Below are 15,952 nucleotides of genomic sequence, written 5' to 3' on the forward strand. Positions count from 1 at the left end.
ACGACCAACAGCTTGGTACCAATAGATGCGAAATGTATATCAAGTGGTAAATTGAGAGCTTTGCCTTTCAGAAAAGCAGCATTTAGTTTAAACAATTAATTGGAACAGTATGTAAAACCAAATTGAAATCCTGCAGAATTGAAGGAAAGTAAAGAGTTCCATCTAAAACCATTCCTATCTTGAATAGCGTTATCACTAACAGACAAATGACACTAGTAAGAAGAAATCACAGGCCAACTTATTTCCGTCTATGGACAAGCCGAGGAGGCGGCTATCATCTTTTGTTTTTCGGTCCTGCTAGGATGCTTCTGTTCTCGTCACATTCACCACAATTGACAGCAGTTGCACAGCATCCCCATCTTGCTTGAATGTGGTCGTTGCGTGACGCACAATTGCATCAGATAAGCTCACTACAATATTCCAGTGAACTCCAATCAGACTTGATGTAAATTGCTTTTAAAATCTCAAACTTAAGTAGATTGTTGGTTTTGCTTTCAACCCCTGTTTTTTTTTTCTTTTTTTCCAGAAAGGAGAGACTGTGAAACGAATACGTGAGGAGGTATGGTTCGCACATCTTACAGCTGCAATCATCGCATTTCATCAGCGGCATATTCTCTTGAAATATCATCATTTGTTTAGCTGCCTGCTTTCTAGTTTGTCATAATGATGTCACAATGTGTGAACGTGACAAATACATTTTAAACTTAGTTTACCGGTTGTTGTTTTTTTATAATATGTCAACCTTATCATGTACAATCTTTAATGGTGTTTGGCAAACGTTTAGAGAGAATTATCTATTCTATCTACCTTGGTCATATCGCTGAAGAGGGGTGACCGACAGCAAGACAAACACATACAATAACAAAGAAAGGGGAAAAAAAGCAAAAAACACACACAAAATTTTTTGGCCCATGGCCAACCCAATTGCCCAAACACCCAAACAAGTTAGGCACCTCGGCACCTAAGTTGGTCATGCTTTTGTCCCTCCATAATTATCAGTAAAACCAAAAATAATTAGTAATTTTTGCCACAGTTCGGCAAGATGTGGCTGATGGACTTGACGTAAAAACACAAATGCAGATTTTACTAGTCAGTGCTAGATATTAAATATCTGGATGATTGATTTTCCATTGAAACAGGTTGGAATTGCGAGTGAACGTCAAATAGTTCCAAATTTGCACCTTTTCAGGAGCCAAAAGACAACGATAAACTCAAAAAGTTGTGGTTTGATAATGGATAATTAAACATAGGTTACATGGTGGCAAAAGTGAGTCAACAAAAACACAGATGCCAAAATCAAAGAGCAAAATAACAAAGGGGGATGTGGACAATGGCTTTGCAAAACATGACAATGGCCCAGATATAGTTTTTGTGTATCATTCGTGTAATACGGTGCTTGAGCACAAGGAATAGGATTATTTCAAGTGCCCATACATGTTGGAGCAATCAAAAATTGTCATGTCTAACACATCCATTGCAATCATTAGATACACACTCGTACTAAGATGTTCACAAGGCTTTACGTAATCACAATTTTTGTTGTGATTTGCGGTAGACCCAAATGCAGGAAACAGAAAGTGTTGCAAAGTGCTAAAAAAGATCATTTTGTATTTCATTAAAACAAATCATCAGACAACAATAAAACTGTCAGAAATAGAAAAGAAAAAAAACCTCATGAAGCAGGATGTACTGGGAAAGGTGATGGTGGAAAACAAAGGCGGAAAATGAAAATCACCTCACACTAGATGCTGTCCAAAATGTTTTTATTAGGGGCAGGCTAATTAGGTTTGGGTTGGTGGACAGGGGCGCCAGACCCTAACAATACTGGCAATATTCTCTTTCAAATCAGATTAATATTTGCATGGAAACATACCCACAGTCAATTGTCTGCCCTTTCCGTTACGTTAATTGGCAATGGAAACAAAAACAAACAAAAAAAACACAATTGCTATATTTCTGTAAATTTCAATTCAGAGATTAGTTTGTTATAATTTCATATAAAGCCACTTACTACGCCAAAAATTGAGAACTATCATTCGTTTCACATTGAAAAGGGTTTTTCAATAGGATCTCTTTTCACCAATCCCAAGGGTGGCGCTTATCGAACGCGCTACTCCAACTTGTATTACAATGTAATTAGTCTGACGCTGCAGAGGTATGATTTCCTCTCTTGTTGTCAAGGCTCTATGTTGAGTTCTTTACAAGGCAAATGGACAAATTGGAGAAGAGTGAGGTCATTCAGAAACGACCCCGCAAAACCACCGGCGGTCGTCTTCCATCGGCAACCTGGGCCTGCGTTTGCATAATGGCGTCATCCCGCTCCCTAGACCACCCCCCAGCAGGTCACGATGAGAGCATGACTCACTGAAGCGAATGGAAAAAGCGACCTAGAGGACATGGCGGCGTGTTGTTCCTGCTCATGTGACCAAAACCTTGAAATCAAGGGCAGTGAATGTGAGCAGATGAAGGCAAAAGATTTATGATGCAGTAGGCGCCACTAGAGCAGAGGCTACTCTATATAAAATTGTCTTGCTCTAGCCATCTCTTTCGTTTTTAATCAATTGTTAGGTAAATGTTGATTAAACTAACATAGACATTCACATACATTCAATTATTTTGGTCAATGGTGTACGTATTGCAACAGCAACATACATTTTTTTATTACATTTCTGAATGTGTGTCCCCTTGCTAATACTATTCAGCAATACTTTTTCACATGTAGGCTTGCATTGAAGCTGACCACCCAAAATAGATTAAAAAAAGCCACGTAATAAAATAAATGGTAGAAAACGTGTTCACCAACTTTTGGGAGCGTTGTAAAAAAGAGCTGGCAAACAAACACTCTAGTGACAAACTCCATATCAATTTTGTCTATGGGCTTCAAACCACTTGAAGATTTCCTCCTCCATTGTTGAGTACTGTGCAAGACGTTTTATAAGTCGAAACCCCGATTTCAGTATCTTACTTTACAGTTGTAAATATAGGAAACAGTACATTTGGTAGGGAGAATATCAATAGGGATCAATTATTTACTCGAACCACCCTAACTAATAATAATAATAATAATAATTTCCTTGTATTGTCATTCTGTGTAACAATGTACACAGAACGAAATGTCGATTGCACCTGACCCGTTGTAGCGAGCCGATGCAGCCGCAGCCAACAGAGGGCGCCGCCGACCACTTTTTAAGTCTTAGGAATGACTCGGCCGGGGCGCGAACCCGAACCTCCCAGTCTCAGAGCGGGCGCCTTACCATCTAGGCTACTGAGCTGGTAACTGTATTGAGTTGTACTTTGTAGGGCCATATGAAATATACAAACTGAACTTTAATAACATGATTCGCGGAGTGACGTCGGCGGACTAAGGGCTAATTCATCCGTCCTAATCGGGGGGAACAGGTATCGATTATGGATTCTTTTTTTTGTGTCTTTTACAATCAGCTCGATTCTAACAGAAAATGGGACTGCCAGTGCATGAGTCTTATTTGTTTAAACTTCATTTTAGCATCTCAAACAATGTATTGCTTTAGTAATCCAGTTTGGGGCAAAGTTACTATATAAATCTCAAATGTGTTTATTTGTGGTAACCACAGAGCAGTGCCCGGGTCAACATCTCAGAAGGTTCCTGTCCAGAGAGGATCATCACTATCACCGGATCTACAGAAAGCGTCTTCAGAGCTTTCACCATGATCACATACAAGCTGGAAGAGGTGGTGTAAGCTTTTATCTTAGTTTTTTTTTTTTTGTGTGTGTTAACGGGTGCCAGTAGGACTTGAACAACCAAGCCAACCTGAGGTGTCAAAAAAAAAGATTGTTGAATATTGGCCAAGTCATCTGACTTCACCACTTTACTTATTATAAGTTTTGTTGATTCCTAAAGGTATCATCAAAAGTAGACTTTATTCGTTTACCAAGTTATAAAATACACCAGTCAATGAACAATCATAGAACAATACATCAGCATATAGCGCAGCAAATGTGCTGCAAACGTCTCCAAAAAAATAATTATATGAGAGAACACTTGAAAGAGACAGGAGTCTATCTGATGATCATGTGGCCTGTGTGAAAAGTTAGCCGCTAACGCTAGCTGACGAGCAGTCCGAATTCGTCATGTCAGCCGTCACCGAATTCACGAAACAACGTCCTCTGTCTCTGAACTATGTACAGTGCCAATGCTATTTGAAATAAACCTATTGTTTTTATTTAAACTTTTTTTCATACAAATAAGCATTTCATGTGTTTTCATGCTACCTTCCCAAACACATCTGATTCAAATCATGAGCATCCCTTAAACATCACTCAAAAATGCAGGGCTATAACTGTAGCAAAACAACCCAGCTTTCCATAAGGCGTTTTAGTATTTTAGTAAAAATACAAACTGATTGTAAATAGCAATTGATTTTTCTCAAAATTAAGAGCAAAACATTCACTCTTCTAGAAAAATAGTAATAATAATAAAAAATGTGTTAAATGCATATCCCATCTGCCATTGGAAAATATCCGTCAGTATTATTTTCATTATTATAATGCTAATAACCAATGTAAGGAAAATACAAAAAAGGATTTAGAAAGAAAGAAAGAAAGAAAGAAAGAAAGAAAGAAAGAAAGAAAGAAAGAAAATAGGGGAGTTAGGGAGGGCCGAAGTAAGGGTGGAAGGGAGGAAGGATGAAGTAAATTAATGAGAGAGATAGGAGAGGAATTAAAAAAAGAAAAAGAGAACAAGAAGTAAAGAAAGAATTCATGTAAGATAGCATACCAGTTTTACATAATTTTAATCAACGTGTGCAAAAGATGTCAACTATAGGTTTGATTGCAATGTAATCAACAGCGCCCCTCCTACTTGTCATTAATAATAATAATAATAATAATTTCCTTTGTATTGTCATTCTTTGTAAGAACGAAATGTTGATACACCTGACCCGTTGTAGCGAGCTTATGCAGCCGCAGCCAACAGAGGGCGCCGCCATTTTACCAATGTTATAAGTCTTAGGTATGACTCGGCCGAGGCGCGAACCAGCGACCGCCCAGTCTCAAAGCGGGCGCCCTACCATCTAGGCTACTGAGCTGGTACCATTAGCACTCATTGATGCCTCAATACTGTCAACATGGATGGAAGACCTTCTGACAAGTTTTTCAATTTGTATAAAAGAACCTATCTTGACAAATAGATCTTCTTCGAGGCTACCAATGAATTGTCTCCATGGTGACCAAGCACCTCCACCTGTAATAAAAAGTGAGTCAAGGATAAGAAAAAACAGTCAACACATAAAACATTTTCTTATTTTGGGCTTCATTCAAAAACTTTAGTTTCCCGGGAAACATATTGACAGGCGCAATGTGTGTCACCATACCTGACGAATAAAAATAAAACAAAGATAAGAAACTGCCCACTCGTCTCCAAGCCTTCTAATTGCTATGGTATAAAATAGAACGACCCATCTTTTGTGGCGCACAAAAAACCCACTGAATTACTCCGGTAATCTGAAACTGGACTCGTCAAAGCCACATCTTCATTGTTTATTTGCAGATATGGTAAAATACTATATTTTGTCGCGTCTGAGTGCCTAAAAGAGAGAAAAAGTGAGAAAACCAACATCCGCTTCATCTTTTTTTTTTATCTAAAGGGACAGTGTGTAATATTTAGAGCCTTTTTGTGGTACAAAAACAATTTCATTCAGAAAAAAAATAGTTTGAGTACTAGGCAAAAATACTTGAACTATCATACTAAACTCATATGTCGAGAAATGTGGAATCCCCACTTAAGTAGGCGCCATATTTATCCGGTATCCTGCCGCCACGTTTCGCCTTGTATCACTCGCAACACAGGCAACACAGTGCCATCTAGTGGTCAAACTTTACACATTGGGGCTTTAAACCTTGGAGTTTAGTTTGAGAGTGTGTCCAGTCAATCAAACACTAAAATATGATAAACTTTCATTTTAAGCAGAAACGTGGTCCTATTGTTTTGTATCTATTTATATTATGTATCGCTAACGTTTATAGGTAATCTTTCTTCATAGATTCAGCAAAAATGACATGACAGTGATGAAAGTTTTCTGTTATTCGTTCTTTATTGTGGATTTTGAAAACCGTAATTATAAGCAAGAAATGTTTTCTTTCATCGGCAATTTCATAAATGAACTGCAGTCAGATATGCATCGACAGTTTGGATGAAAGAAAACACAACAAAAAAGCAGTATTACAGAAAAAAACAAGTGTTTAAAGTAATAATAAATTCCTCGTATTTTTAGATCAAATCATTAAAAGCTCTGGACTGCATAGATAAATCGTGTTTTCTCTTCAAACGGGGGCCGGTGTTAGAGTATCCTTTCGGAGAAGCTCAAAATAGACTGGGAAGAAAAAAACATCATACACTGCATCTCAAACTATAAAGTTCAATGATTGAATTGTTTTGAAAGTTGCTTTTAGGGGGGTAAAATCTTTCGAGGTTACAAACTAGTTGGATTGCCTAACAGGCCTCGGACGTTTTTTAGGCGGTATGTCGTGCAAAAACTGAATGTTGATGGGCAAAAGTAAGACAGCAGAGTCTATCTCCATTTCAAAGGTTTGCACAGTTTGCTCACCTCATTAATTAAAATCTACGTCCCTTCCCACTCTTGCTCGGAGGGATAGATGGGGGTTGATAAAGGTAGTCTTTTAACTACAAATACAACATTGAAAATTATATATATATATATATATATATATATATATATATATATATATATATATATATATATATATATATATATATATATATATATATATATATATATATATATATATATATATATATATATTACTTGACTTGACTAGGTAAATAAAGTTAACTTACATTTGGAAGAGTTAGGTGACTTCCTCCTCCATAGTAAAAAGGGGACTAAATTAAAACGATCCAACCATTTTTTCAACCACATCAAACTTTCCTATTACACTTTCATTTCAACAGAAACGGCTCGTCTCTTCTTTAAGCTTTACACTAACCATATCGAATGGATGCACGAGATATTAAACAATAAAAAGTTATTTGCGTGCTAGAGATACACAGCAGTGTGTGTACACACAAACCAGGAAGTAGATGCCACGTTTCATATATATTCCCTGCAAATGCAAGTTGACATCCACCGTTTAACACAAGAGAAAAACACCTATTATGTTTGTTTGCACATGTTGAGCATGGCCAAACAAAGATACACATGAGATATGGATTTTATTACCTTGAAAAAGAGCCACAGAAGGGAAAGATTTTGGATTTCATTAAAACTGCCGGTAATTGAGCACTAAAGACAATATTATTACTTGAAGTCATTTTGGTGGGGGAGAATTATGCAGCTTTCAGTTATGGTAGGATGGTGAGAGATGGATCCATTCGGGATAAGAAGGAACTGGAGGCGGAGATGCTTAAAAAGAGGGATGGCTAACAAAGGGAGGTAAAGTGACAAACAAACATGGTCCAAATATAACCAAACCTGACAAAGTTCAAACCAGAAATAGACTTAAACTGGGAATGCAAATAAGGAAATAAGCATGGTATTTGTCAACAAAATGAACAGAAGGAGGCACAAAACATATGACAGTATCAAACAAAATCAAACATGACAAAGTCCAAACAAAAAACAAAAACAAAAAGCAAACCTGATGTAACAATCGTTCCTTTTTGTCGCCTTATCCCTGATTAAACAGAGTATGGCTCCCATACACACACAAATGACTATGTACGGTTAACAATGGGACTATAGTCCTACCCAACCAATGTGTCGCGACACCAGTCACTGGGAGTCATTAGGTGACCGTTCAAACCTCAGTTGGAGCCCTATGATGGTGGGAGGTCTACCAGCCCCTAACAGGATCAGTCTTAGACTACTTTAAAGTCAGACTACTGTACTTCAGTCGTATCCGAGAGCTTGATTGCTCTCGACTGCTATCAAATTGTGTTTGACGTAACTAATGAAGCTGCGCTCTTCAACCACTGATTTTCCATTCAACCTCCTGACAATAGTTATTCATTCATGTGGCGATGAAGCTCGCTTTTACAATTTTTACATGACTGTTGTTTTGTCTCTTTCAAAGCTTCTGTGAAAGCTTCAACTTTTTAAAGAGGTCCTCTACAAGTGTTTTGTTCTCTAATTCCAGGTTGGCGAAATTGAACAAATCTTACGAAAATGGAACAATTCAATTCATTTTCAATATTTCATGATATACATTTTAAAACTTCCTCTCTTGTACAAAATGAATTGGATGAGAGGTTTAGAAGTGCAGCCACTTAATCACAATTTTCTTTGTTTCCCCCTTCTTTTGCCTCTCGCCGCTAAAATCAATCTCAAAATATCTCTCTGTGGGGCCTTGTTTTTCAAGATAGAACTGTCACTGGGACAGTTTTATTGCTTGCCCGTGTCAGCAAATCCTTGAAATATGAGCACCGCATGATGATAGTGAACATGAGTGCGTTAGCCTAATGCTAACATACAAAGAAAACACAACCGGCGTGTTATTGTTTGTATTAGTTTATGTTTTTGGGTATTTCTGACATATTGATTCAGGCAAAGATGACTTCAGATTTATTTATTTGTGCGTGTCGCATCCAGTATGTATGAGAGGCTGTTTTAGAAGTAGAGTAAATCATACTTGCTTTCACATAAAACAACATTCTTTCACACATGCCCAACTACACTCTCATTAGGACAGTCATACACATGCACAAAGTTTTATTATACTTCACATTGTTGACTTTACCAACATACACCCTCTACTGTGCATTCTCACACATACCACTATACTCTCATATTATACTCTTTCGCCAATAGTATTATACTCACACACATATACTAGTATATATCTAGTATACTATCTACTATTATCTCATACAAACACTATACTCTCTCACCTGTACTATTATACTCTGATACACACACTACTATGACCTCTCATACATACTACTATTCTCTCATACAAACACTGCTATACATATACTACTATACTGCTATACACACAATACTATACTTTATCACACACATTACAATACTCTCATACACACACTACTATACTCTTTCACACATACCAATACACTAGATCCAAAACTAGTTTGATGTCGGACTGTACAATATTTGCACACAGATCCGTGCGTATAGCATTGGTTACCAAAAGTACATCAGCACTGAAAATTGAGGTGATCATTTAACAAGGTGAGAAAACCCCTATAGTAACAACTAATTTAATGGTGTGTAATAAATAATAGTAGTTTTTGTGAGAGAGTACAGTAGTGTATGTTATAGTCTATAGTAGTGTGTGTGTGTAGGGGGGTATAGTAGTGAATACAGTAGTAAATGTGTGGGAGTATAATAGTATGTGTGAGAAAACATAGAAGTATGTGTGTGAGAGTATAGCAATATGAGTGAGAATGTATAGTACTGCGTATGAGAGTATAATATTATGAGTGAGAGAGAATAGTAGTGTAAATGAGAGGCTATAGTAGGGTGTATGAAAGAGTATAGTAGCATTTGTGCATGGGTATGACTGTGTCTGTACAAGGGTATAGTTGTGTGTGTGTGAGAGTATGATGTTATGTGTGAGAGCAAGAATCATTTACTTCTTAAATAGTATGAGCTCTACAAGCAAGTCCAATGTTACCTTTGCGTCTATGGCAGGACCTGACAACGCTGGTGGCCAACGGTACCATCAGCTCCAAGCCGCCGGTCACCCTGCGACTGGTCATCCCCGCCAGTCAGTGTGGATCTCTTATCGGGAAGGGCGGTGCAAAGATAAAGGAGATCCGAGAGGTAAGCCGGCTCCCACTCCATAAACGATATAGCCCAGGCACACAATTTCAAATGAGTTCTACAAGTGACACCGCTGATGCACTCCTCTCAACCCGGCCACCATTTATTTGAGCTCCTGCCCTGGAGTAGCTGCTACAGGTCCCTTAAAATAATGACTAAAGTAGAGCTCGTGCATATAGCTTCCGAACCAGGCATGGCTCTTTTCATGAGTACATCTGACTCGGAATGAAATGACTATGAAGGTAATCTTCATCCAATTTTTCAAATGTTAACATTTTAAAAGCTGAAGCTATGCAGTGGTCCTGATTTTCGGTTTGCACCACAGACCCCACAAACAAACCCCATTTTGGCTGTACGTCTCTAAGGAATCCTGCATATGAAAGCTCATTGAACAATGTATGTTCCATGTTGAGAGACTTTATGATGTAAACCAACAGAACAAACGATAAACACCCAAAACCTATAGCCAAGCACCTAGAGAAATGTGTTTAGGTTAGCAGTAGGGGTGGACGGATCTCTGCACAATAAGCTCACTCCCCTAAATACCACTTCATCCTTCTCATTTGCATTTATATATATATATATATATATATATATCTCATCTCATCTCATTAGCCCTACCGCTTATCCTCATTAGCGTCGCGGGGGGGCTGGAGCCCATCCCAGCCATCTCCGGGCAGTGGGCAGGGGACACCCTCAACTGGTTGCCAGCCAATCGCAGGGCACACAGGGACAGACAACTCATTCGCTCATTCACACCTAGGGACAATTTGGACCGGCCAATTCACCTGAAATGCATGTTTTTTGGAACGTGGGAGGAAATCGGGGTGCCCGAAGGAAACCCACGCAAGCACGGGGGGAACATACAAACTCCGCACAGGAAGTCTGGAGCTGGTGCAAATTTTCGATGAAATAAACGCCTCTATTGCCACGGACAATTAAGATCTTGGCAGTGCCTCTGAAAATGTTCCGCAGTTCTCTGCAGTGCTTTTTCTGTGCCTTTTAAATAACTCAGTCCGAGGGTGACTTCCGCCGCATGATAAATTTATCGTCTTTGCCTTGGCAAGAGAGTCATTAAGATCATTGCCTTCCCGTTCCCTAAACACGTTTGGTCTCCTTCATCACCCATGTGGAAGGACGTAAGACAACGTAACTGTCCTTTGCATAACGACAATGAGTTTTATCAGCTTAATTTTCCTTCGAAACCCCATGGGTTTCTGTGGTTCTGTTTGCAGAGCACGGGAGCTCAGATCCAGGTGGCAGGCGATTTGCTACCTAACTCCACGGAGAGAGGAGTCACGATATCCGGAAATCAGGACTCGGTGATCCAGTGCGTCAAACTTATCTGTGCTGTCATCCTGGAGGTAGGAAGCATCCCTGGTTGTGATATTTATCAACTTCTGTGTCTAAATGAGGAGTGTGAAATTATTTAAAGACTGTTCAATTTGTAAATAGGAAAAATAAGGATTATGATCAAAGTTGATAGACTACAGCTACAATTAAGACGGTCAGGTGATCCTATGACTTTGTTCTAGTTCTCTGAAAATTGTATTAACTTGACAGTACTTTTGAAATCAGTAATACAAGCAATTGGAGGGTTAAAAGTGAAAGTATTTGGGTCTTATATAGCACAATTTCTCAACTGGTCTGATTTCAGAACCCACCATTCCATGCTGATGACAAGCTGCGACCCAAATTTTACTTCCCAAATGGATCCAATGAATGGATTGTACAGTTTAAAGCAAAGATAGTAGAATATATTCATCTTTTGGTTTTCATTTAACAAAATAAACCGCAAAACAAAAATAACTTTAAGAACCATACTCACATATATGTCTACATTTCCTATAAGTGACCCTCAAAATTGCTTTAAAATAGGCACATACTGAAATTAATTCAAAATATTATTAAAACTGGCAAATAAATGTTGATAGTAATTTAATTATGTAGTTGATTAACAAAAAAGGTACAACACTACTTTGCAGAGTTTCACTTTTCGTGGATAGTTTTGGTTCCAATTAACCGCAAAAAAACAATAGAACTCTGTACACAGTGAATTTACCCTTATTATTATTCTACATATTGTTATTGATACTATAATTCATGTATAATTGGGCCAGACCATAGGTTTATTGTGGGACAATAACCCGATCTGTGGTATGGAAAAGTTTAGGGACCACCGTTAAAAACCTCCATAACCTCCATAACGGAAAGAGGCTCACAAGGAGTCAACAGAAATCAATTGATTATTTTCCCTCGTGTGCATCGCGACACTATAGACACTGCACACACGAGACCTAACAACGTGGGGACATCATGACGGACGGCAGTAAACCATAGCAAACTGTAGTTGAGGCCAGTAAACAGTAGACAACAACAACAAACAAAACTAAACTTTTCAACACCATTGGCAATGACTTGTCAAACAAATATTGAGAAGCTTTCAGATTAGATGGCTCACTTTGGCCGACAGCACTAAGAGCGGTATTTAGAGAAACTGGGGCTCGCATTAGCAGGCCTGGCTACCGACCTATACAGTCTTCTTCCTGACATAGTCTTAAATCCAGCCAAATTGTTCAGTCTGCCTTACTTCAGTCTACATGGTCTGTACCACTAGATTATTAATGGAATATCCCTATACACTGGCACTGGTCTAAAAGCTTATATACGTCTGGATCCTTGCGAGTGCTATGCTAAAGAATGCACCCTGCGTGAAATGCCCCCCTTGTGCAAACATTACTAAATGGACTTTGCATTTAAATTTTAGGGGCAATGTAATAGAACATTAAAGCATTGGGCATTTGCACCTTGAATAGAAATAATTTTAGAACATTTAGGAATTATTTCCTTTGTCGAAATACAATTATCTTCTGAACGTTTGCTTTCCATTTAATCAATTGATAATTAGACAGTTCATTTTGGCGTAGTAAGCTTTACGGTAAAGCACATGACAGTTTTCAATACATGTCATAATCGGAAGATTACTGTTTGGAATGGCAAGTTAATCGAAATAAAACCAGCTCGTTTACATAGTAAGAAATGGCAAAGGTAAGACGCTAATGTTGAGCTAGTTAGCTAACTTATTGGTACTTGTATTCATAAAAAGGGAGAAGATGAAGTGCCAAATCGGGCTTAGAACCTTGCCTATTCGGACAGCAATAAATCACCATCATAAAACGTCAATGTTATATTCTTCTATCGTCCTTATTAATATCTGTTTCAACTCAAATGCTCATTCAAGTGCTGTCCGCTAGGGTGCCTCTTGCCATCGGCCATGGCTCTCGTTCTGACAGGGAAGGCAACGTGACGTCACGTGCAAAGGTTTGATTAAATGACTGCAAAGACAGCAAAACAAGTCCACCTTTGAGAGCTCAACAGCTCCCTTGAGAAAACGATTGAGCAGATTAAAAAAAAATGAGAGTGAGCACACTTTCCCTCCTGTGCCTCGACAGAAGCGCACAAGCGCCTTTTGTTTGGCCATTGCAGCTGTACCTGACTGACTAATTGTTAGTTTGATCCAGTTTGCGGAGGCTGGCTTCAAAGCAAATGCCATTGGAATTCCGTACTTGCTGCTTCTCGCTTTAGGCTCCAAGATGTAAATTATGCAAAGTTATACCAAGAATTAAAAGCGACTGCTCCAGCAGAAAAGATGCTTCACTTTTTTTCCCAGCCCCACAAAACGATCAAGTCTGTGGTTTACATGATAAGATATCTCCATTAAAGCGTGTCATGCACAATGCATGAACTCCTTTTGAAGAGTTTTATCTCAAATCGTCTCTCGATCTCTCTGCGACAAAGCTCTTTTTACTCAACAAATGAGCGATTTGAGCAAAAGGAAAACAAGATGCCCGGGAAAAAGTTCATTAGCAGTTTCGAACATCATTAATTGTTATGGTTCTTGAATGTGCAACTTTGCACTGTTCTCTTTGCATACGAGTTGACCTCGAGGGTTTATTTCTTTACTTTGCTCTATTTCTCCTGGTCAGTCTCCGCCTAAGGGCGCCACAATCCCCTACCGGCCCAGTCCTTCGCCCGCCACCCTTCTCATTGCCGGCAACCAGGTAAGCCTTCTCAGTCAATTAGGAACAATTAGGAACAGCAAATTGTACGTAGGGTTGCCTTTGCATTTGAACAGTACTCTTTCAATTTCTGGTAACTGTGAATCGACATAGAGCTACAACAGATACCAGTGCCAATTTTCGGATTATTATCTTTGTGGCAATACATGTCAACGTATTACAAAAAAAATTATAATTTTGATAATAATTATTTTTAGCATAAAATCCTGGCCACAACCATTCATTTTAAATGATATCTGTTTAAACCAGTATTCTTTCAATTATCTGGAAAGGTAAAGCGATACCAGCACATATCTGTGGCAATTTTTAGTATTTATTAAAAAATAAAAATCAATTTTGCTAATAAGGCTTATTAAAAAAAATCCTGATATCAGACATTTTAAATGATATATGAGTACCTTTTACACCTGAACCAGTACTGTTTTGATTGTCTGGACCGGTGAAGCAATATGAATACTTATCATTCCCAATTTTCTGTATTTTCCTCCAGTTGTTTGCGGAAATAAATATTAACTAAATAAAATATTCATCTTTTTTTAGAATAAGGCTTATCATAAAATCCTTTCCCAAACCATTCACTTAAGGTCATATTTGTTAATGAATCAAATATGTTATATTTGTATATTTTTGGTACCTGAAAGTTTATACCACTACTCATCAGTGCAATTTGTTTTGTATTTTTCTTAGGTTCTATGTGGTGATAAATTTTAAAAAGCACTACAATTATAAGGCTTATTGGAAAATTCTCCTTGCAAATCATATATTTAGGATTATATTTGTTAATAAATACAATATGGGTAACTTTTGCTTTTGAACAAGTACTCTTCAAATTCTTGGTACCTGAGAATTAATACTAGTACTTATTGGTACAAAATTTCTGTACTTTTCTCAAGTTTTTTGTTGCAAATAATGTGATCTTTTGAAAAAAAAACTTCTTATAATTGTATTGCCTATTACAAAATCCAGTCTCAAATCACTCACTCAAAATATTTTTTAAGAAATAATAAATGGATATCTTGTGTATTTGAACAGGTTCTCTTCTAAATTTTAGTACTTAATATTCGATAAGCAGCACGGCGGCGCAGTGGTTAGCGCGTGTGCGGCACAGTTCTCCTGCGTGGGTTCAAATCCAGCTCCCGGCCTTACTGTGCGGAGTTTGTATGTTGTCCCCGTGCTTGCGTGGGTTTACTCCGGGCACTCCGGTTTTTCTCCCACATTCCAAAAACATGCATGTCAGGTTCACTGGCTGGTCCAAATTATCCCTAGGTGTGAGTGAGCGAGAGAATTGTCTGTCCCCGTGTGCCCTGCGACTGGCTGGCAACCAGTTCAGGGTGTCCCCTGCCCAATGCCCGATGATTGCTGGGACGGGCTCCAGCACCCCCGCGACCCTACTGAGGATAAGTGGTGCAGCTGATGAGATGAGATGAGATAATCGATACTGGTACGTAGCAGTGCCAATTTTGAATAGTTTTCTTAAATTGTTTGTGGCATTAAATTTTAATCTATTTGAAAAGAAAACTCCTATTGGTAATACATTTTCTTTTAAAATCATGTCCGCAACCTTTATATTTTTTACAAAATAAAATGGACCAGTACAGTTTCAATTATCGGTACCTGACAATCAATGCCAGTAATCATTGTGGGCAATTTTCAATATTTTTCTCATGTTCTTTGTGTCAATAAGTGTCAATGTATTAAAAAAAACTGTATTAATATATAGGCTTATTATAAAACCATGTCCCCAATTATTCACTTTAGTTTATATTTTTTTAAATAAAGTATGTGTGTCTTTTGCAACAAAACCAGTACTTTTCCATATCTTGGTACTAGAGAATTGATACCTGTATTTATTTGCACCAATTGTCAAGACTTTTCTTATAAATATTATCGTATTTATCATTACTCATTTAACACTTTAAAATAAACACTACTTGGTATTAAAAAAAAATGTTATTTTGATTACCCCCAACAGACCACTGTTTGATGACGACTATCATGATTACACGAATGGAAGCTCTGCGCTTAAAAGAAAAAAACTCAGAAAGTCTCCGAAATGATACGTGATTGCACTCCAGGATGCCTAAATGACAGATGTGA

General features: G+C 38.0%; 1 protein-coding gene across 2 annotated transcripts in view; it reads left to right on the forward strand.

Moving 5' to 3' along the window:
- The window catches only part of pcbp4 (poly(rC) binding protein 4), a 93,486-nt gene that overhangs the window by 48,380 nt on the left and 29,154 nt on the right, over nucleotides 1-15,952 (forward strand). For both annotated transcript variants that reach the window (XM_088332777.1, XM_088332778.1), the window contains exons 4-8: nucleotides 527-559; nucleotides 3,594-3,710; nucleotides 9,645-9,776; nucleotides 11,012-11,140; nucleotides 13,763-13,837. In XM_088332777.1, coding sequence (XP_088188903.1) covers nucleotides 527-559; nucleotides 3,594-3,710; nucleotides 9,645-9,776; nucleotides 11,012-11,140; nucleotides 13,763-13,837 — 486 coding nt within the window. The remainder of the gene's footprint in view (nucleotides 1-526; nucleotides 560-3,593; nucleotides 3,711-9,644; nucleotides 9,777-11,011; nucleotides 11,141-13,762; nucleotides 13,838-15,952) is intronic.

This window comes from Urocampus carinirostris, chromosome 3, assembly GCF_059441175.1.
Source record: "Urocampus carinirostris isolate Australia breed hairy pipefish chromosome 3, RoL_Ucar_1.0, whole genome shotgun sequence".
NCBI lineage: Eukaryota > Metazoa > Chordata > Actinopteri > Syngnathiformes > Syngnathidae > Urocampus > Urocampus carinirostris.